This window comes from Diaporthe batatas, assembly GCF_019321695.1.
Source record: "Diaporthe batatas strain CRI 302-4 chromosome Unknown Contig00024, whole genome shotgun sequence".
NCBI classification, from domain to species: domain Eukaryota; kingdom Fungi; phylum Ascomycota; class Sordariomycetes; order Diaporthales; family Diaporthaceae; genus Diaporthe; species Diaporthe batatas.
Window position 1 is genome coordinate 315,865 of NW_025408571.1, and position 23,136 is coordinate 339,000.

At 48.7% G+C, this 23,136-nt stretch overlaps 3 protein-coding genes across 3 annotated transcripts; 2 read left to right on the top strand and 1 right to left on the bottom strand.

Annotated features, from left to right (window-relative positions):
- Positions 1 to 1,105: 1,105 nt before the first annotated feature.
- On the top strand, positions 1,106 to 1,811 carry KVR01_013190 (uncharacterized protein; the record flags this gene model as incomplete). Its single annotated transcript, XM_044786924.1, has 2 exons — positions 1,106 to 1,132; positions 1,377 to 1,811. The coding sequence occupies 2 exons, from the start codon at positions 1,106 to 1,108 to the stop codon at positions 1,809 to 1,811; spliced, it is 462 nt and encodes a 153-aa protein (XP_044637835.1).
- A 17,362-nt stretch (positions 1,812 to 19,173) lies between these two features.
- Positions 19,174 to 20,418, bottom strand: KVR01_013178 (uncharacterized protein). The gene is made up of 3 exons (XM_044794946.1): positions 20,303 to 20,418; positions 19,443 to 20,231; positions 19,174 to 19,369 (listed from the first exon to the last, which is right to left on the bottom strand). The coding sequence occupies exons 2-3, from the start codon at positions 19,942 to 19,944 to the stop codon at positions 19,302 to 19,304; spliced, it is 570 nt and encodes a 189-aa protein (XP_044637823.1). The 5' UTR covers positions 19,945 to 20,231; positions 20,303 to 20,418; the 3' UTR covers positions 19,174 to 19,301.
- A 635-nt stretch (positions 20,419 to 21,053) lies between these two features.
- On the top strand, positions 21,054 to 22,730 carry KVR01_013155 (uncharacterized protein; the record flags this gene model as incomplete). The annotated part of the gene is made up of 3 exons (XM_044792443.1): positions 21,054 to 21,473; positions 21,516 to 22,131; positions 22,189 to 22,730. The coding sequence occupies 3 exons, from the start codon at positions 21,054 to 21,056 to the stop codon at positions 22,728 to 22,730; spliced, it is 1,578 nt and encodes a 525-aa protein (XP_044637800.1).
- Between the last annotated feature and the right edge of the window lie 406 nt (positions 22,731 to 23,136).

Genomic DNA, 23,136 nt, shown 5'->3' on the forward strand with positions numbered 1-23,136 from the left:
TCAACTGTCAGTCCGCCCAGCACGCACCAGAGCAGACTACTGATGAGGCTTTGCGCTGCGGCCTCGCTCTAACCACCTGGGCACACAAACCTCGTCACGGAACACGCAGCCTCTTGTCAAAACGTGAAACTTGTGGGATGTTGTCTGTCCGAGGTTTACGTGGCCCTCTTTTGCGAGTGAGCCATTTTCCCCATAGGGACTAATTCTTTTCATTCCATTCCGTGTGCACGCCTGCTGCAGGTCACGGGTAATTTCCTCTGCATGTAGCTTGTTGAGTAGACATGAGTCTGGCCGCAGCAATGTGCAGACCACAGACAAGCATCATCCTTCTCGAGGGCAATCTGTGTGAGGAACTGGTGGTCCTGCAGTTACAGTACTGAATGTCCATGAAACTGTGGGAAAATTCAACGGGCTGGGCTGGGCTGGGCTGGGCCACCGACGGGCCCCACCCGCAATGTCCGTTTTGAGACGGTCCGTTTGGGGCCAGAAGTTCTGGCCCAGAACTAGAAACTGCGACGGGCCCCTTCTGGCAGCTGCAAGCATGCTCGGCGCATACTGTACAAAGCGAATACTACATGGTAAGTAACAGGGAGGCATGAACAAAGCACGGAGTCACTGTACGGAGCATGCAGTGCAGTGCCAGTGCAGTGCCAGTGCAGTGCCAGTGCAGTGCACCCATTGCGCATGTACGGAGTATGTACATCTGTACACAAATTTAGTAGGAGCACTCACTGCTTTGGGTAGGTGCTCTACCTGGGCCACCGACGGGGAGGAGGATCAAATCCAAATCCTAATCCTCTTTGCGCAGTCGTCGGCAGTGTCACAGGTTCAGGCAGTCGGGATTGATTGAGCACAATAAACCCCGCTGCCAGAGGTAAACCCCCTGGTCGCAAAGGAACAGACCCGATAATTGCATCTCAAGCCTCTCCGACCCACCTGCTCACCCCGTCAGGCCGGTCCGTGTGTCTGGGATTGCAACTGTCTCAGTACGCACTGCCAGGAGACCCCTGGCACTGCCCCTCCTCGCCCTGGCGAGCTGGGCGCGCACCAGAATGCTACCTGGGTACGTGGGTACGTACTCCGCAGGTACGTACCCGCCGCCAAGATGGTGTCTGGACCGGCGTCGAAAAAGGTACGTACCTGCCGTCCCCTGCCCTCCCTCCCCATTTCTAGTTCCTGCTCTGCCGATCTCCCATGTTCTAATCCTGTGCCCGGATGTACACCAGATTTCTCGATCCATAAGACCCTCCCACGGCCCCCTTCCTTCTTTGACTGCTTTATCACTTGGCCTTCCCACACCCTTCACGACCAAGCTCTGCGAAACTGCTACAATCCAGCACAGCACAAACAGCACAAAACTCTACCACACCCATCAGAAGCACCCCGTGTCTTCAGCAGCCCAGCTCAACTACCGGCCATCGGCAACATCCACCTCAGCCCCAGCACTCTCAAAGTTGTCGACCTTTCGAACAGAGTCAACAGGCAGTGGGCCTTCCTTGACCAGCAACGCAGCAACAGCAGCCGCAATGATGGTGTCTCCGGTACGGCCCTCAAAGAAGCACTACGACAGCTCCTCGTCAGCGTCCTCCTACGGCTCCTTCTCCTCGTCAGACTCGGATGTCTCAGCAAGCTCCGTACGAGCAAGCATGGAGCGCCCCATCGCCTCGATCGAGATCATCCGCTGTCTCCGCTGCGCTCGCTGCGTCGAGATGACAACAACCGACGACGCCAGCATGTACGGCATGATCAGGGTCGGCACTGGCATCTACTACTGCGACAGGTGCGCGAGGATGACCGGCTACGGCAAGTGAGCGACAGCATGAGCTGCAGTACCTCAGCACTGCGTCGCCGCCAACCACCACCACTACCAGGACCACTACTCCATACCCAGACGACACACGCTGGACAGGACCACCCCTCGGCACTCTTGGACCGCCCCACTCTGCACCTCGTCTAACACCCCTCCGCTGAAGTCCTCAGGCCCGTGCGTGTGGAGTTGAAGGATTCAATGGTGAGGTCGCCAAGGCCACTGCCCCAGATACAGCCGTGGCCTGATCGACCTGAGGTCGTTATTTCGACGACAGATTCTCCAGAGAAAGTGGCCGCCACGCACCTGGTATCAGTGCTGCTGATCCTGGTTGGCGCCCTGCCGTGCCTTTCTTTTGCAGGTTGGGGAGGCATTGCAAGGGGCTCGGCTAGCAGGAGGGAGCCTGCGGTTAAGGTTCGTCTAGTCGATCGCGATCTGCCGACAGGACAGGGCAAGATTTACCCCAACTGGCCACGGACCACACAACCACACGAGGGCGAACCACACAGCGGCGACGAGACGGAGGCTTCCTGAAGTGTGTCGCCCAAAGCCGACCCGCCCCGGAAAGCTTGACCATTTGTGCGGCTGCACTCTACTACGGATGGGACAGCAAAGCAAGCCTGCACGGGATCGACGAATGGCTGCCACCTATCTCAGTCAGTAGCCGCGCTGCGACCCGCCCGCCCTTACCCGCTGCATGACTGCGACGAGACAACTGCCTGCAGCTCGACTCAATTGCAGCACATTGGACGACAATTGAGTTCTTCTGGAAAGCCTAACACCCTGTCCTACCTACACTACTGGTGTGTAGCCAGACAGGTTGCATCGGCTCTGCGCTAGATACCACGGGTGAATTGTCCAATGGGAGACGACACCTGATTCATTCCCGCACACGCATGCTGAATCGCGGAGTCTCCATGCCCAGAAGTGATCAGCACGCCCTGCATCTTGGATCTGGCATCATCTCACCTGGGGGGTCCGAAAGCCTTCATTTTCTTCGCTTCATCTCAGCGTCGCCCCCACAGCGCAGGCATCACCCGGAGAATACGACTTTGGATCAGCGTCTTCCCGACTCGGACCCAACTGGCAGCCCTTCCAGGATGCCACGGGTCGAAGAACACTTCACTCGGCCTTGCAGTGACTTCATCGTCATCTCCCATCGATGGAACAAGACATTCCGCGGCTGGCTTCGACGAATCAATCGTCCACCCCGGGCTGCCAAGCAACCAATTCCGGCCTCCACCCATACCGAGGCGTCGGGATTCAGCGGCTCCACTGGACCCCCTTGATTAGGATCAAAAAGCCCACAGTCTCATTCGATTTTCCAATCCTGGTGTGGCCTGTCTTGTCTGAGGATCTTTTGCCCATCCACGACCCAGCTCTGACGTCTGTATGACATCCTTCGCTGGCAGTTGCGGGTGGGCTGCAAACCACGCGCGGTGGTGGGGTCGTCCCCCATCTCACATCTTCATCACCTGTCACACACACACTGACACAAACTCAATTGCCGGGGCTGGATCTCATCTGCAACGTTGTGGGACGGAAATGAAAAAAATTTGTTCATATTACACAGCGGGTCTTGTACTATCTATCTTCTTCTTGTTCTACCTCTTACTTCCTTGTTCTTGACGACGCACAATGTTTGGTCTTTTGGCTGGCGAATACCCCCTCATTGCGACTGTGGAGACTCCAAAACGGAGGAACCTTGTGGACAGACTGTTGTACCGAGCAAGGCGTTTTGCATTTTACTTGTTACCTGCGTTTTGTTGTGTGAGGAATGGAGGACAGGACTCTCCCGAGTACATAAGCATGCACAGAAGAAGAAGCATTTTGCCATTTCCAAACCTCAACTGCGAATCATCATAGCATACGGAGTACATCATTGAGAGACAAGGCATAGATATACGATTTGCCCAGGCAAAATAAGATATTGCACACACATACACACACCACATACAAAGTAACCAACCAATTTTGAGCAAGTGACAAGCGGAATGTGAAGGTGCGCATACAGCTGGTGCGGTTGAAGGGGGACTGGCTTCTGCGTATGACAGACAGCCTGACCCCGTCCGTCAGCACTCACCCACTGGACCTCGGGACCAGCACGAGCCAGTTCGTAGTAGTAGTTGGTGAGACACCGACCCGGGACCACTACACAAGATCCAAGCTCGTCTCACACGGGGACCCCCCAAGACATAAATCAGGCTTCGATGCATACATAGTCTACATTGTCTCTGAAATTGCCCGAGGCCGGCACGGTAGGGGCGATAAAAAGACAGAAATTCCTGTCAGCTCCAGCTGCTCAGGCGGGTGGTTTGTTTGTCTTGTGTTACTCTCAAACAAGCTGAGGAATGCTGTGGGAGCACCCAGCCAACCCGTCGTGGTGAGGCGGGCCAACCGGGCGTGCGCCCGCCAAGAGCACCTGAGAGACAACAGACAACAACAAAAAACCCTTGATCGATCTCGGGTCGGGATCTTGAAAAATATGTATTTTATTTATTTACTTTTTCCCGATCGTGTCTCAGCCTCTAACCTGCTGTTCTATAGATCTCTGTCTTCTGAGACATGATGGCTAGGTGGCTTGCCCGCGTGGCGTCGCGGACCTTTGGCAGATGTGTGTGCGGATGGATGCGAGGTCGGCGGTGCCGGCAGGGCCAAGGAGTCCCAGCAGGCAGGCAGGCAGGCAAGGCATCGACGAGGAGGGGGAGGGGAGGGGAGGGGAGGGGAATGGATGAGTGAACAGAGAAAGTTTCATCCCCGGCCTCATGCTGTGATCCCGTCAGGCAGCGAGCGCCACCGCCGCCGCCGCCGCCGCCGCAGCGTCAGGCGTCGATGTGTAACTCAAAACTGTCGGTAGTGTCTAGATAGCAGGCGCGAGTGTGTGAGGCGGGTTACACGGCGGCTGCTGCTGCTGGTTGCTGCTCGGGCAGCCAGCCAGCCAGCCAGCGTGGCAGTCGGCCGGATGTATGTAAGTGGGCTGGCATGCTTGTTTGTTGGGCGCCGCTGGGGACGAGAGTGGGATTGATCGAGTACAGCAAAAGCACAGAGACATGGGATGTTGATGCCCGCCCCTACGTCGGTCGGCCGGTTGGGTTGGGTTGGCGGGAGTATGTACTAATGCGATCGATGCCTCTCCCAATAGACCCTCTCTCCCTCCCTCCCTCGTCCCTGTCGAACGAGCCTCGGAACCCAGGCCAGCACGTGCTGTCGCGCCGCGCCTCGTACCGCCCAGGCCCAAAAGTTCACCCCAGGGGGGCCCACCTGCCTGTCTGTTCTATCTACGTCCTGCCCGCGACTCGGACGTCGTGATCGAGGTGGTCGAGGGAGTACTAGCGCGATCAGGGAGGAAGGGCCCGGGGGAGATATGCTATAGTAGTAGGCATATCCATATCCGATGCCACAGGCCGGGCCAGAACCTTGCGGGCAGGTGGGTGGGCTGAGCATGAATCTCGTCGGACGGACAGACAGACAGACAGCAATGGGCAGAGCTGAAAGAAAGAGGAGAGGGGAGAGGAAAAAAAAAACTCCACATCGGCGCCTGGCAAGGAGTTGGTGATCGAGCCCGTCGCTGGCTGGATCGCTCATCGCTCGCCAGCACCGAGGGCCAAGCCTCCCTCCCGCCGGATTTCACCCACCGGGCCAAGGGGCGCACGGGTGGGTTTCGTTGCCCGTTCATGCACCGAGGGTATAGTGCAGAGGGAGAGGAGATTATTGATCACGATGCTTCTTCTTGTTGTTGTTTTTCGCGCCGGGAGTGCTTCGGCAGATACCAGCAGGAGGGGCCTGGACACCTCAAGAATTCCCCGAGGGGAGAGCGTAGGGAGGGGTTGCCTGCCTGCCTGCCTGCCTCCTGCCTGCCTGCCTCCTCGTGAGCTGTCAGGCACGTGCGGTCGCGCGGCGCATGTGTGATCTGCCGTTTCCATCCGGCCGCTGGGTACACGTAACTTCCCCCTCCCCCAAAAGAGGGCACCGAGGGCAGGCCAGGCCAGGCCAGGCCGGCAGGCGAGGAGGGAGGAGGGAAGGAAGCAAGCTCAAGCTCAAGCTCCCGCTCCCGTCGCAGGTGGCGAGAGGGGGGGGGGAGGAGGAAGTCTGGGGCAGATAGGCTACCCCAGCAGCACCAGCCAGCCCTGCAGGCAAGGCAGGGCAGGTGGTCTAGACCCGTCTGTTCTGGTGATCATGCTTCGGGTATCAGGTATGTGCCCACCTGTGCCCAGGTGTGGGGACGGACTCGGAGGGCCTGCCAGCCCCAGCCCAAGCCCGTCAACAAAGCGAGCACGCCCCGGAGACAGCTGTCTGTTCGGGGGCAGGAGGATGGGCTGGATGGATGGATTGGGACGGGTTTTGGCAGAAAAATGCGACGCTCAGAGTTTGGGTGTTGGGTGGGACTCCCGGTGGACTGGTCCAGATCCCCGTGGAGCCTCCCTTCTGCCCGCTTTGGGAAGTTTGACGGCGAGCGCAGGCTGGCAGGGCATGGCGTGGCGACGGCGAGGAGGCTCGGACAAGACCAGGGCAGGGCAGGGCAGGGCAGGAGACATGCGTGACCTACAACGGTTTATGTGCATGCGTCTTTGCGTGGCTTGCAGAGTGAGCCTGCACGTCCGTCTCAATCCAGATGTTCATAGACTATTACTCCGTACTATTCCCCCAACCGGCACCACGTACATGTAATGTGCACATACAGTCAGACAGTCAGACAAAGTCAGACAGAAATGTCCGCCAAGTACAGGTACTGGCAGACTGACTAATAATAATAATAAACGGCAAGTTGTGGCTCCCTTTTCTCTCGTGTCTGCATAGGCATTACTCAAAGGACCAGAGGCTGCCCCAACCTGCACCTTGGCCCCAGTTGCGGTTGGTGGTGGTCCATTTGTACGGAGTACAGCACTACACAGTATATGTATGTCCTCGGCCTGCAGATGGGCTGGCTGCCATGCGAGAAGACGGATTCGTTGGAACCGACTTTGATGACTTGATGACTTTATGACGGGCCTGTTTTCTCCTCTTTTCCCCAGCCCCCCTTTCTCCGTCCGGCCGCCGAAAACCGTCGATTGATATTTTCGCGCCGAGACGCACGAGGTTTGCCGACTTGGACAACGTGCTCGGCCGGCTGTCCCGGCTCGAAACCCCTGTGCCGTGCCATCATCACGTTGTGACTGCTTGGTGACTCAACCCATGCATGCATGCACGAGCAGAGGAGGCCATTCCAAGGTTCCTCAGGCCTGGACGGCAGCTTGAGCTTGGCCTGGTGTTCCAGACCCCTTGACGCCCATCAGTCCTGCCCGGGTCCAAGAACAGGGCACACGACAAAACCTCGACCTTTTTCCGGGATATGCAATCTGTCGGGGCGGTGGTGGGCGGCATCAACACATTTCCAGCCAATTTCATCTATTGCTGCAGTCCTGCAACATGCACGCAAACTTGGAAGTTGTACCACCACCATCCCCCTCTTCCCCCCAACCAGACACCACAACGCTTTGAGGCCATGTTCCCGTCTGCCGGTTCCAAGGCGCTGCAAGCCTGCCTCTGAATCGACACCAGCGCACGACGACATCATACCCCAAGGGCCCCAAGGGGTCCAGAACACCAGCTCTGGCCCCTGGCGCAGCCTGATGTAAGATGGCTGCTGCGTGGGTGTTTCAATGTTCCCTTTCCATCCACATCTCCGCAGCGTCTCTTCTTTCTTGTCTATCCATCTGCTATGGCCAGCCCGGCCCATGTCACTGTTGCACTTTTTTCGTTTCTTCCCCCATGCCGGCGGACAGAAGTCGTGCAACGGTGCCCCCCCCCCATCTCCATCCTATCCCCATCCAGCCACGGTGGACGGATGGGATGTGCGGCAGCCGGCAGATGGGTGAGGCTCCGCCATGCCCTCTATGTAATCTAGCCCGACTCGCACCGGCGTCCAAGCCCAACACGAAGCCATGGAACGGCGTGCGCACTGCCTCTCCACCTGCTGGCCGGTCGGTGAAGGGGGGACAAGTTTCGTCGTCTCGTCTCGGCCGACAGCCCCGACCTCTGGCACCCGCCCCCATTGGGCTGCCGGCGCACGGGATCGTCCTGATCGCCAAACCTTATTGGGCCCATTGTTCGTCACCCGTGGGGACGTCTTGACTACTGTGCCTACTCCCACCGCCAGTGCCAGTGACCACGTCGTTTCTGTTTCGACTGATGGGGCCCGCGGCGCCGCTGCCGCCCGGCCCGTCGATGAGACGACCGCCGCTTTCCCGGCCGAGTCAACACAGACGACAGCGAGGGACATTGGATGAGGCCATCACCGAGCCCGCGAATCAGGGGACCGGTGACGCTATGTGCTCCTAGCGCGGGTAATGCCCGTCGCTGGCAGGGCCGCTGACCTCATCGTGCAGCGAGCTAGTGGCCCGTGGCACCGCGATGGCTTCAAGCCACCCCCCCGGATGAAGAAGCTGGCCTGGAGCAGGGTGCCCATACCTACCTGCCACACGTAGGTAAGCAGGCCGTCTGCTGCCAAGTTTCCTAGGGGGGCTTCTTGCCTGGGAAAAGAAGGCTGCGCAAGCAAGCAAGCAGAGAGTGGGCAGGAAAGGAAAGGGGTTCTTTCTATCTTTGGCAGCTCTTGGGGGTCCCGTCCAGCTTGATTGATGCATGCGCCCGCCCGTCCTTCCGTATTGCTTCCAAGTTTCCCACAGGCGATCCAAGATTCCAGCCCGCACCGCACCCACCACAACCAGGCAGAGGGGAGGGCAGAGCCACAACAACTATTGATTATTGCAGCAGCAGCAGCAACACCACGACAGATCTGCACGATACCCCCCTCGTGTCGCTGCCGATGAAAAGAGACCAAAATAGCTTCGATCCCCGTTGGGATCCAAGGGTCCATCCAGCCCAGCCGCCCGATCGGGCCACGGTGCTGCTGCTAATGACGCAGGGTCCGGTCCCCTGAGGTGTGAGACGTAGCCCTGGTGGCTTTTTCTGTCCTTGGCGGGTGGCTTCCCGCGGGGAGACAGACGGACAGACATGCGGCGCCCGTCATAGCTGTCGTAGTGCGGCGGCTGATCAGAGGCGGTGACTACATGGTACGGTGTGATGCTGTGTCGTGTCGTGTCGTAGACCTACCAACTAGTAGATAGGCCTGACTAGTAGAGTTGATCTGGATAATTGCACATTGTCCTTTCGAGGGACCAGACAGACCTGGCACTGACCCCCGGGGGAGCTGGTGTTGATACGGTGAGGGTATTCAGAGAACCTACCTCGGCGGTGGGGATGCCCTCATGTGACCCAGCCAGACCCTTCCCTACATCATGCGTTGCGAAACGGTCGGTTCTGGTGGTTTCTACGACGAATTGGAAAACGGAGCACCAGGAACAGCAATTGGCGGAAGTGCTCCTGCGGAGAAATATGTCCGCCCATCCACGTGCTGCGCTGCTGCGGCCTGCAAATCAGCCAGCCAGCCAGCCAGCTGCTCGACTCCGCAAGGCCTCAGTAGGCATCTCGGCTCGAACCGATCTCCTCGGCAATAAGCTCCGACTGCCAGGACGACCCTGACAATTCCATTGAATTCCACTGCCCAAAACCCTGACCTCATTTGCATGCCGACCAACGCACGTCGTCGGGCCAGTGCCAGTGCCAGTGCCACGAGGCTGGCCCGTAAAGCGAGGGCATTCACAAATTCGACATGACCCGTGGTGTAGTGTACGGCCTCGCCCTGCCTCGTGTTTTGCATTGATCCCCAGACTGGAGAAACCACCGCCTCTGCCTGCTGGTGCGCCGAGCGGGAACATCCCGAGCCCAGCCCACAGGGCTCTTGTTGCTTCTGCTTTTGTGTTCTCGCTCTTGTTCCCGCCGGGCTGGCTGGCCTGGGCGGATTCCTGCATCACATCACATACCTACATACCTACACACCTACATACGTACATACATACTGTGCTGCCGCCGCCCGTGTCACGCCCGCGTCCGCGGTCGCGTGCACCTCGCAAACAACCCCCCATTGCGTGCATCCAACGGACATGGTCTCCTATCCTCTTTCGAGCGGCCGGCCAGCCAGCCCCATAATCAGCCCAGCCCGGCCCCCCCATCCGCCGCATGTGCAGTCAGTCAGTTGTAACCCATCCCCAGGGGGGTTCCGCTGGCCCGCCCTCCCCCGAGGCCCTCCCACATACATACACACACATACATACACGCGATATCAGCCGAGCGGGCACGTCTCTCCGCCGTGGTCTGTTGGGCCAGCACCACGCTGCATCGTTAGCAGCCCCCACTCCCCGCAGGCCGGGTACGCATTCCGGTATCCATCGTCATACCTTATTTCTGCTGCGGGACTGCGGTTGCTTTTTTTTTTTCTCTTTCTTTTCTGTATTTTGGTTTTCCTGCGGAGGGGAGGGGGTTAAGGGGAGCAGAGTGGGTGCCAAGTGCGGTGCACATGTGCAGTGCCAGTGCAGCAGAAAAGTGACCGACCAACCAACAAGTCCTAAACACTCATTCAGCACTCTGCCCGCAGCCTAGCCTAGCCCTGAGAGGTTGGTGTGGTAATGCCGTCGTCGCAGTCATTAGCCGAGTCCCGCAAAAACCCGTGGGTTTGTTCCGGGACGCGTAGTTGTCGTGTCGACCGTGTGCCCACATCGTTACATACCCCCACCCAAAGTCAGACAAGAGATAGAGAGGGGGGGCGGGGCGGGGGAAAGAGAGAGATACGGACCCCTTAATTCCATACAAGGGCTGTTGGTATGTGCCGGGGCTCATGGTGCCATTCTATCGTGCCGAGTTCAAGATGAAAAGGGTGTGGGGATTCTTTTCGTGTCTTTCTTTTACGAGCAGTATGTACTGTGGCAGCCAGGCCCACCAACGACAACTCTTCAGTTATCTGGTTAACCAAGCCAAGGTTCACTCTCATTTACTAACTTGATAAGAGAGGATTCTTAACCATGTTCTCATTAACCTCTATAAGGTTTACTATATCTAGTACTAGGTATATTACTAGGCTCTAAAATCAATATAAAAGGTTACTTAAGTACCTTCTAATTAAGCCTCTAGAGGTATATTCTAAGTAATTATCCACCTCTATACCCTAAAGCCTATATATATAATTAATCTATATTATATATAATCCCTCCTAGGTATAAAGCTAAAAGACTTATAATTATAATTTTCTAACTAATTTTTATTTAACTATTTTATTATACTATAACTTAATTTAATTTCTAACCTTATTTAAACCTCTCTTTAAACCTATTTAATATTTTCCTCTCTAAGTAAGTTAAATTTAAATTAAAACCCTTAAATTTAAGTTTAAAATTCTTATAAATCTTAATATACTTTAAATTAAACTTATAATCCCTTAGCTTCTTTAAAAATATATTAATTATTTTAAATAATAATAACTTCTCTTTAAAATAAAAATCTACCTTTATATAATTATAAACCTAATTATTAATAACTATTTCTTCTTTTATAAAACTATTAAAACTATAAACTTAAATACTATATATAGTAATAAAATATAGTTACCTTACCTAGAGGTTATTTCTTAGTTTAATAGGTTAACTAAGTGACTACTTTTAAGTAGTTTTACTTATAAAGCTAATAGTCTCTTAAGTTCACTAGATAGATATTTACTTAAATAGAGCTAGAACCTATATATATCTCTTAAAGGAATAATAGCTTTTATTTTAAGAATGGAAATTCGCGCACCTAAAATTAAAAGGCGCGCACTTAAATATAACTAAGTAGTATTCATATATATATATAAATTTATTTTAATTAGGGCCCATTATAGTAATTGGTAAAGTTGTTATATATAACTAGTATTTAGTATTATTTTTTTATTAACTAATAAAAAAAAGGTTAAAAATTATGCAAATTGTATATATTAGGGCCTAAATAAATAGTATTTTAAGTACAATTTATACTTAATTATATATATATTTAAATTTTGGGTTATATACTTTTATTATTGCTAGTAAGATTATTTATAATTAGGTTTATTTATAGCAACTAGTTAATAGTCCTTTATACCTTTATATGCTGCTTTTTAGCTATTAGTAGGGCGTTTAAGGATATATTTAGGGAAGCAAATTATTATTTTAACTAATAATTTACTTGCCTTATAAGCCTTGCTGCTAATTATTAGTTTTGCTAAATAGTCCTTTATTAAGTATTATTATTATAAGTATTTTTTTTATTTAGGAATTATAAGGTTAAATTATTTTATTTTTAAGCTAAATTTACTTATTAAAAAGAGGCTATTATTACCTTTATTTTATTTTTTATCTTGTTTTTTAAATTGGTAATTATTAATTTAATTTGCTTGTTTATTATAGCTATTATTTGGTTTGTATTTTATTTAAAAATATTTACCTTATTAGTTGCAAATATAGCTATTTTATAAGGGCGTTTTTTAGTTAATTTAATTTATTTTAGTAAGTGGATTATAAATAAAGGGTTATTAATTAATAAGTTATAATTAAGCCAAAAAAATTTATATATATTAGCCTTTTTAAAAGGCTATTTAGCCTTTTTTTTATTAGTAATTTAATTAATATAAATTAAGCTATATTATATAAATATAGAATAGGTATAGGTTAATTGCAAATAATTGCCCTATATAACTTTACTTTTAAGCATTTATATAGCCTTTTTTTTAATATTTAAAAGAAGATTTAGGGCTGCCTATAAAACTTATATTAAAAGGCTTTTTAGCTATTTTTATTTATTAAACTTTTAAAAAAAGAATATTTTTTAATATGCTTTTTTTAGTTTAAAGTTGTAAGTAATATTCTTTAAAGCCTTATAAATAGCCCTAGTAAAATAAAGAATATTTTTTATTTTATAGCTTAAATAAATTTTAAACTTTTAATATATATTTTTTATTAAAAATATTATATATAAGCTAAAATTAAAAACTTTATAGGTTTTATAGGCCGCCTATTTAGCTATAATTTTCCTTTTTTTATTTATATAATAGGTTTTTAGGTATTAAATTATTACCTATTAATTTAAAAATTTCTTTTATAAATGGTATTAAGTTAAGTTAAAAACTTAATAATTAGTTAAATATTTTATAAATTTAAATAAATTAAATAGGGCCTAGCAAATATAAAGGACTTTATTTAAAATTTTTAATAAAATGGTTGTCTTGCTTTTTATTAGGGCGTTAAATAAGGCTATATTTAAGTTTTTAACCCTTAAATCCTCTTTATTATTAGCTTTTTTTTTTTTTATACTTTATAAGTTTAGTATTTTTTACTATTTTTTTTTAATATTAAAAATAATATTTATATTAATATAAAAAATATAAAGTTAATAGTAGGTATAAGGAAATATATGCTTAATAGCATTAATTAAAGTAGTATTATAATTAATAATAATAACCCTTAAATTTATAGCTTTATATTTTATTAATAGTAATTTAACTTGCTTTAAAAGCTATTAAAAGCTTGGTTTTTTTTTGTTATTAATAATACCTTAAAATAAAAGCAAGTTTTTTTTTATATATATTATAGCTATACCTTAAAAGTATGGCATTTTTTTATTATTAGTTATATAAATATAATTAAGGGAAAAATATTAAATAAAATATTGCTTTTAAATTTATATAATTTATTATTTTTTATATTAAAAAATGCTAATAATACTTTTTTTTTATTTTAAATATAATAATATTAGTAATTTTGCTTTTAAGTTAGTTTAATATTGCTTATATTAGTATATAAATATTTTATTTTTTTTTTTATTTTATTAGCTAAAACTTTATTATATTAGGTTTTAATATAATTATAAAATATTTTTATTAAAATATAAATTTAAGTTTTTTTAGCTTTATTATAAAAGGGTTATAAGCAATTTAAAAAAGGAATTTATATTAATTTATAATTAATTTAACCTAGCCTTGCTTTACCTTAATTACTACTTAAAGCCTATAATGGGTATATTTTCCTTTTTAAATTATAAGCTTCTACTTACCTATTATAGCCTTAATTATATAGGCAACTTTTTGCTAAAAGCAATTAGTTTTAATTATAATAATATTATAAGTAGTTAAAGCTAAGAGTTACTATATATTATAGCTATAAGCTAAAATTTTCTAATTTACCTTAAAATTATAAAAAATTATTAGCTAGCTAGTTAATTTTATGGCTTTATTTAATTTAATTTTAAGTTTTTTATAAATATTATATTTATTATTAAAAAGCTTTAAAAATATAAAAAAATTAGAAAGTACTAAAAAGTAATAATTGGTAATAATAATATTATAATTTTAGTTGTAATAATTAATTTGCTAATATGGCTTAAGCCTAAAATAATTTAATACTTATATTATTAGCTATAATATTTAAAAAATAATATTTAAATAAATATAATAAAAATTTAGTTTTTAATTAATAATTTTTATTATTTAAATAGTTAATTTAACTTATAGTTGGGTGGTAGTTAATAAATATAATTAGGTAGAAAAAGAAGATTTTACTAGGTATATTAAGTAAAATATAAAAAGTATTACTTAAATAGTTTAATAGGTAAAATAAAATCTTCTAATTGGCTGTAGCCCTGCTTAGTTATATTTGGGTGCGTGCCTTTTAATTTTAGGTGCGCGAATTTCTATTCTCTTTATTTTCACCTATTTTAACTAACTTACTTAAATTATATAATAATATTACATATAATACTTAATAGTATTAAGATTAGACAGCTTATAGTTCGTAATAGCTTCAACCTTTAATAGGCTAATAGTACTAGCCTAAATAGACTAGGCACGGCCTAGCGCACTAATGTAGGAAGGTATCTTCTAATAATAAATAGTATTATAAACATAGATTATAAAGTTACTATAAAAAGTTTTATATAGTAAACTTAACTAAGCTAATCTTTAAAAGATATATTATATTTTATTCCTTTAAAACCCTAACTATTTACTTTTAGCTTAGTAGTAGAACTAAAAAAATATAAATAGTCTATATTATATATAATACATACTAGCACTACAAGATCTCTCTTAGTTGGATAACATACATATGTAATGCTTTGGCGCAGTCACGAGCGAGTCATATGTCTCCCTGTTAGCCCGGCTCGTCAGGGACATCAACAAACTCAAACGACCAGACCAACAACGCGAGGACCACGCGCAGCTCGAGATATCCCAGCCTCTTGCCCCAGCCGCCCCTATTCCCAGCAACTAAAGGCCAGGATCGGCCCAGCCGCGCTGTTAAACGAGGGCCCCGCCAGGCTGAGTAAGACGCGCGTGCCGGCGGGGACGCGGTGGTCGAGGACGGTGGTGTGACGGCGGGTCACGACCATGATGTTGACGACGGGCGTGCCGGGGGAAAGACACGGGCGCGTCAACATCAGCGTCCGGGTGGCCCCCGTTTGTTGTTACCACCGGGCACGTCAGGGCCGGCGTGCCTGACGAGCTCCTTGTTCCGGTGCTGGATGTCACCTCCATCCGGCTGCAGGCCTAGGGCAGCGTTGAGGATGTCGTTAAGTGAGAAGTCGCTAATAATGCCGTCTGTTACGTTAAGGGGGCGGCTTTCGGCCATACACGAGCGGCCTTATATGCTATAGCTCTAGGGAGGGATAGACGGTGTCGTAGATATAAGGGCTTACTTGACTATATATAGGAATGAATAATATTATTATTAGGTCCCTAGCTAGGTCCTGGCTACTGTAGAGGTCTGGGTTGGAGGTCTCCGTGGCCGGGAGGGCGTGCGGGAGGATGCCGCGCATATTGCCGTCCACCTCCACACCCCAAAGTCCACGCACGCAATAGGCATATGCTGCATGTGGTGAATGATCCAACAGTGTCTGCCACCGTGGCAAATCTTGAAGAAATGCACTGCTCCATTTTTTCGTGCCCGTGTAAGTACTGTCCAGCGTATTGGATAATACGCTTGCAATGCTGAGCACGAGCATCACGTCAGAGAATTGGTCGGGATGTCGCTCTCTGATTAAGAGCTTCAAGGCAATCATTCCGCGATCCCAAGCGGATATCGAATCAATTTGTTCCTTGGAGCCCCACTCGCCCATGGTGATGGAAACCGGCGAGAAGCTTTGCTAAGCTCTGTGAGCAGTCGTGGGTACGCTTCTTTGAATTCTTGGCGAATCTGTTGCATGCGACAGTTTCCAGCCTCTCTCAGAAGGACTGAAAGTGTTTTCCGTGCTCCAGGGCCGAAGATGGATCAAAGAGTCTGAGTATCCCCAGTCATTGCTGCCTCCCAAATTATGCTAGCATGTCGGAGATGGTCGGAATTTTGAGCTGCGCTCAATAACTGCCGAACAGATCGAGTGTCTTCAACCTTTGCAGCGCGATCAATACATAATCGGAACACATCGGGCTCAAATGAGCTCAACACCTGAAGGGTTGGTTGAAGAGGTCTGTATGCAGAGTGCTGTGCGGCTATGTAGGCGAGTTTTGTCGGATGAGTAGTGGCCCCGGGCATGGTCGATTTCAGCATCCAGTGGCATCTATTTTTTGCTGCTTCGATGACGACAGTCTCAATATTGCCCCACTTGTAAAGCTTGTGGTTCAAGTAGAAGTCAATGAGGGTCTGTCCGGCATCGTGCATGTCCTTCCAGGGCTTGTAGCTCTCCATGATAAGTCGAAGAAATATTCCATCACGGCTGCAGCCATGTCTAAGTCATTGATGTACGAGGTACTCGGACCCAAACTGGACACCGAACGATTCTGAAATTGTCCTGTAAACGCCGTCGCGAATTGTTCTTTCTTCGAGGAGCGGGAAGGCTATGATTGAGCCTGGACCTTTCAGTTCCATCCCCGGCGCTTCTTCTACTATCGCAGTTGCCATTGAACCAACTTCTGCGACATTGCGTTTGCCGCCTGCATGTTCGCTCAAGGTGGTAAGCTTTTCCTCATAGTGTCTTGACACACTGTCGAGCTCGGCCTCATTGAATTCCTGATCCAGCAGCTCAATGTCTTCCAATGCTTGTGACGCCTGGAAACTTTCCCAATGGTTGAAGCTTATGTGTTGTTGCTCATGCAGGAACATATGCCCGAAACTTGTGAAGACCTCCTCGTCATCAAGGAGCCCATACACAAGGAGCCTCATGCTGGAAAGTAAATAGGCGTCTTGGTGGTTCGCCTGTTCTTTCTGGGTAAGGACCAGCAAATCTTCCGCGAGTGCCTCAAAATTACGCAAAAGCGCGAAACCGTCAACCGAAAAACCGTGCAGGTTAGAGACTGATCCCGCAATATCACAGCCCATTATTCCCGCGATTCTCAAGTATACGGAGGCATGGTAGATGATCAAATCAAACTTCTCTTTGGTTTTGTTGGCAAGTAAAACGAAATGTGACCCGGTGCGACCGTGATTTCGGCAAAGGCATCCATCTGGGCAGGCCCGCGTGTCTCTCGCATCAATGTATTGTCCGTCGCCAAACGAGTCACCCATGTAAGGAATGCTATCCGATGTCAGTCTCAACGCACACAGGTTTGGCAACAATCACAACGGAGACAAATGAGTGAATAGAAGAGGGAGAAACTGCTTACCCGTCTGTACCCAAAGCTTCAACAAGACGGATTGAGCCCGAGCCCATCATCACCATCCAAGTATCTTTGGTAAGAGCAATTTGGTTCATACGACGCCGATAGGAGCCCGTCCTCGAGGCATTGCGTGATGGATGGATGCAACGGACCACATGCTCAAGGCACTAACGTGAAATAAGTGTCCATAACGTATTGTTTGGTGGTGAATCAGTCACAGGTAGCTTGAGACACCGAATGGGAAAATGACAGTATTGGGTATTTGTAGTGCTACCACAGAGAGGTCACCGAAAAGTTAAATGGCTTTCAAGAGTAGGCGGATGTGATCTTTATATCATACCATCCCATGTCAGACTCTCGCTAGCACCAGAGCACGGTTTTCCCCAAATCGGTTGCTTCCTGGTAACACAGGTATGGCACATTTCACCGATGTTTCGAGTGGTGTCGCTCTAAAAAAAAGTCAGCCAGGAGGGCAGCAGATCCCAAAATCAAATCAATCCCAGAGCTTCCTAAGATGGACATGGATGCATGTCAGCAACTCCGCCGACCCCATTTGCAAAAGAAGAGGCGCACGATCCCGTTGACTGGATTCCTAGGCTTCAGCCAATAATCGATCGATGGGTGCATCTAGGATTTCCCAAATATCACTTGTTGCCTGTGGTGGAAACTGGGAATTGTGCTACATCAAAGTAAATGGTCATGGCTAGCCACCCACCCTCCTCGACAGGGCGGGTACGCAGGTTGGTTGCTCATCGTGACCTGCAGGCCTCGCTTCTGTTCACCACCTGGGCACAACTTTGAGATGTGCAAGAAGCCCGTTTTCCGAAGCTCTAGCAACTCGGAGTAGACATCTGGGCTTAGGTCCACAAGCAGGGATACTGGGGTGATTCCTGAAATTGGGATTCACATATGAGCTCAGTCCATGGATACATTGAGGACAATGCCAAAGTGTGTTTTATCTTCTCGAAAACCTATCATATCTTTCACAGTGCATGTGTGCCTCATGCAGTTGCAATCACAAGGGTTGTTGGAGTCGAGTTTTATTGTGACTTTGCCCGTTTGACCTAATGACTTATGAAGAGAGCTGAATATTATTTTTCTATTTTGAGTCGCACCTATGATACAAGATAGCCCTAGACTCTGAGTGCAATTTCCACTGTTATAGCTTCAGGTTGTGTCTCTAAAGATCAGGATCTCGTGATGTAACGTTACCTTGCTTGATATACAGCGCAGCGTCTGCATCGAATTTGAGCTGAGACCCGAACTCGGCATCCGACAGTCCCAAGGTCAGCAGAAATGCACAGGGAAACGGGAGAAATAGGCACACAGTATCATAAGGTAAGCGCACTTACATGGCGCTTCGTTTCAAAGTCGTGCAGAGATGTCAGCAGCCAGATTATCACCACATGTGCATCTAGCCTCCATGTCTAGCAGAGCGAACGGTTAAGGAGAACATCACCAAACCACGCTAGCTATGGGTAAGACTTGAGACTTATGTCTTGAGAAGTTGATGTGTGAGTCTGAACTGGTGAGACTGTAAACAGGCCATCGTGACGGTGACACCACTGGGACCCTCGGAAATTGGTGCCCGCGAGCGAGGCCAGCCTTGCAGCTCTTAGGAATATGGTTCCGAAGTCCAGTGCGGTAGCACAATTTTCTGTAGAGCCTCCTCACAAGCCCGAGAACGTTGTGACGTCTTACGGGGTGTTTTGGCAGTCGAGACGAGAAAAGGAACAGCCAGGGTGTAAGGTGAAGTTGCAATTTGCTTGGCATTGCGGGATATCTGAAGGTGGCCACGCTTGAGCGATCACATCTCAAGCATCAATACCTGTCACATAGAATATACTCAAGGGAATGAATAGAATCCTCAAGAGTCTGAAAAGTTTGTAGTCTCACTATCAACATGAAGTTCCCGATCCTGAAAAGCCCAATACCGGCCCATCTGCGCAGCCTTAAAGTTGCAGTTTTGCACTTCCGAAGCCAACACAGGAGATTCGAGGTGGGAGACTCGGTGCAAAAGCCAATGGGTTCTCATGATGCGTTTGGGGTCCACCCAGGCTCAGCAAGCTCAACTCCTGTCGGTATGAACCCAGGAGCAACTGCGTGTCCAAGATCAGCCAAATACTCGCAATGCACAACCTGGACTTATAGAGTGGGGACTGGTTGTCCTACCTGTGGTCCCAACAAGCGTCCACTCCCCCAGGCTCCTCGCCGACTGCCACTCGCCCCTCTGGATCGCGACCTGCGGCGCCTGGTCCGCATCAAACACGTCCGGGCCGAGCATCCGCCGCCGCAGCGGCTGGCCGTCGTCATACGACAGCGAGAGCACGAGCGGCGCCCCGGCGTAGTAGTGCCAGACCTCGGCGGCGTCGACGCGGTGCCAGACCGAGTCGCCCGCGGCGCCTTCGAGCAGGTAGTAGATGGCCGTGCTGGCGGAGCGATTCAGGCTGGTGATGACGAAAGGGTCCTCGAAGGTCTGGATGTAGTATCCCTTCTCCTCGTTCGGAATTAGGCCCAGCTTGTCGATGACCTCCTGCGCCGTGCGCTTGTTGATGGGGGTGTGAGGGCTCGCCTGTGGGTCTGTCTTTCGGCTTGGCGTGCCAAGGACGGCGTGCGGCGCGCATGTGAGCGCAACCAGGCATAGAAATACGAGGGATGCCCTCATTGAAGCCATGATGCTGATGATTGGTGGCTTTCAGGCGGAGACCGGACGGGTTCCGAACTGCCCGAAGCGTATGCAGCGGTTGTAGCGGGTGTAGTTGATTCCAAACTCATGCAGGTGCCCCCGAGTGCCCCCGATGTGGCTCGGTGGATAACGAGCATGAGAGAATAAAAAGATGCGGTTGGGCACCCCCGTTGTTGAGATAGGAGGGATGTCCAATCATTTATTATGGTTCGGAGATCATTCTGTGAACGTCTAGTGCTGACAGCTTTGCACGCCGGGCTGGGCGGTACTAGCACCTACTCGAGTAGGTGAGTGATTAGGTCTTGTAGATCCGTGTGTGTTGGTGAGCGTGGACGGGGAGGCGTACGACGGCCCCTGGCACTGCCCAGGTACCCTTGCCAAACAGTGAAATCCTGCCACAGTATAGCAACTCTGAGTATTGAATGATGATAGCCTCCTTTCTCTTGACAAAAGTTAATGTTGAGGCCACAACCCCGGTTTCTGGATTCCCGAGGAGCACGAATTCAGACCACGCTTCTCATACATTTCATATGAGAGTTGACCAATTGGGTTGGGAAGCAGACGTTAAGGCAACAAGATCATTTAACATCAGTGATTAATGGGTCTTGAGCGTTTACCGCCGTGTGAAGGTGCCATTTATGTCCTCGGACATATACGGAATAGAAGCGAAACCAGATAAGGGCATAATGATTTCAAATGACCCAGCACAACAAGTAACGCTAGATCTTGCACTGCATGTGTGGCTTGCGTCTTGTACAACGTGGAACCTATCACGTTACACATGCATGAAACCCACCCAAAAGAGGAGCCTAATCAACCAGGACCGGCATCGGGATGCTCTCTGTCTCTCAAGGAGGCTCGCTACTTTCCAAACTGGGAATTGATTCCTGCAAAGTTGTAGTATGGCGTCTCGAGACAGGTTGCAGCCATGGGGAAGCATGGAATCAATCGGGGCAGGCAGATACTTGTCGAGGAGACTTATCTGGAGGAGGGGGCAAAACGAGCAAAATTGTCCCCTCAAGTATATTTAAGAGGTATGATAGCTACATGTGTTTTAGACTAGACCTCGATTCTTGGACCTCAACTTCACAATCAACATGTCATTTACGCTCAACTCAGACACGATGTCCCCTTGGCTGCTTATTGTGGGTGCCATTTTACTTGTATCGATACGTTACTCATGGAATAAGTTTTTCGACAGAAGGACACTTCCACCAGGACCAAAAGGGGTGCCACTGATCGGTAATCTGCATCAAGTTCCCAAACAGCGGCAGTTTGATCAATACTACCAATGGAGCAAGGAATACGGACCTATCATGTATTTCAACATGGCAGGGCGACCGTTGGTCGTCCTCTCGTCCCACAAGGCAGCACATGGTCTACTCTCACTCCGGAGCTCTCGCTATTCGGATCGACCTAGGATGGTGATGGCCTCAGACCTGATAACGAAAGGAATGCACATATTAATGAGACCCTACGACGCAGCTTACAGGCTTCATCAGCGCATGCAGGCTCCAGTTCTGAACCCCGGTGCAGCAAGACGGTATGCTCCCTTGCAGGACCTCGAATCTCGTCAGATGCTATTCGATATACTGAAGGAGTCGGACGCTGCCGGCGGAAAGGGCATTTATGCTTCACACCACATGGAACGTTCCATGGCCAGCTTCATCTACAGCCTTTCGTATGGATATCGCCTTCGAACGGGCCATGAGGAGCACTTCGAGGATGCGAAGCGTGTCCAGGTCCAGTTCAAAGAGACTGGTTTGGTGGGCGGCTACATCGTTGATGTCTTGCCCGTATTAAACAACCTGCCTAGCTTTCTTGCGCCCTGGAAGAAGAAGGCCGAGGAGATCTACCAGTTGGAAAAAAGACTCCATACTGGAAATGTGCGAAGAGGCTTGGAAAATCCCGGGTGGAACTTTACAAAGCATTACTTTAATCATTCACCAGAGGCTAAAGGTATGTCTGATGTTGAAATCGCTTATGACTTGGGCGTTATCGCGGATGCCGCCTTGGATACATCAACGGTGACCCTGGCATGGCTCCTTGTGGCATGGGCCACCAGTGATGGGGAATGGGTGGCCAAGGCGCAGCGGCTTCTCGACAATGTGGTCGGCAGGGACCGTATGCCGCGATTCGAGGACCGTGACAAGTTGGCATACATCGATGCCATTGGTATGTTGGTTCAATCGCATAATTCCAAACCAAATTTCTACTGACGCGTTGTTGTAGCCAACGAAACACTTCGCTGGCGACCGGTTTTGGTGGGTGGCGTCCCACACTTCACCAAGACCGAGGACACGTACATGGGGTACAAAATCCCGGCGGGCTCGATCGTCATAGGGACTCACTTCGCTATCACCCAACAAGAGTCGTCATTCGGCGACAGACCGGCGGATTTCATCCCCGAGCGCTGGCTAGCCGAAGATGGCGGCCTGAAAGATCTTCCTCTGACCGGGTTCGGCTTCGGCAGGAGGATCTGTACCGGCAAGCACATCGCCCGCAACAACCTATACATACATATGGCGAAGCTGCTATGGGCTTTCGACATTGAGCTCGGAATCTCGGAGGTGACTGGCGAGCAAGAACGAATCGATGATATGGCTGGCACGGAAGGGCTTGTCTTCTCACCAGCGCCTTTCAAGGCTGTATTTCGGCCCAGGGGCCCTTGGATTCGGGAACTGATCGAGAGGCAAGGGAACACTCATGAGGTTGACCACGCGGAAATACTTGCTGAGATTGGACGTGGCATGATTCCCAAGTCAGGGGCCTAACGATATGTGAAGGCATACCTTGGACATCTTCACACTCTTGGATGACACCCGGTTAATCTGATAGTTCGATCAATACCGAACGATTCTGAAGCAAGATACGTTGCAGATGTGGGATTTGAAGCAGTAGCATTATTGGCGCCTGCTATAACTCGCGTGCTTTTGTGGTCGGACTGAGTTAGGATATCCACATGTAGAGGTCGGGTGGTAGAACAATTTGTCCAAGGCAGGTAATTTTGACCAGTCTTCCATATAGCATTTCAATCTTATGATATGGCGAACTGCGCACACAAGAATGACCCATTGTAGGCCTCCAATCGATTGATCAAAATGAGGCCTATTCTCGCCGTAATAACTATACAAAATGAGTAATAAAATTAGACCCGTCACAATAATAACCCCATATCAC

Coding starts and splice junctions, on each gene's coding strand:
- KVR01_013178 (XM_044794946.1), bottom strand. CDS start 19,944: ATGGCTTCAATGAGGGCATCCCTCGTATTTCTATGCCTGGTTGCGCTC. Junction 19,370..19,442: donor GACGCTTGTTGGGACCACAG/GTAGGACAACCA, acceptor TTGGACACGCAG/TTGCTCCTGGGTTCATACCG.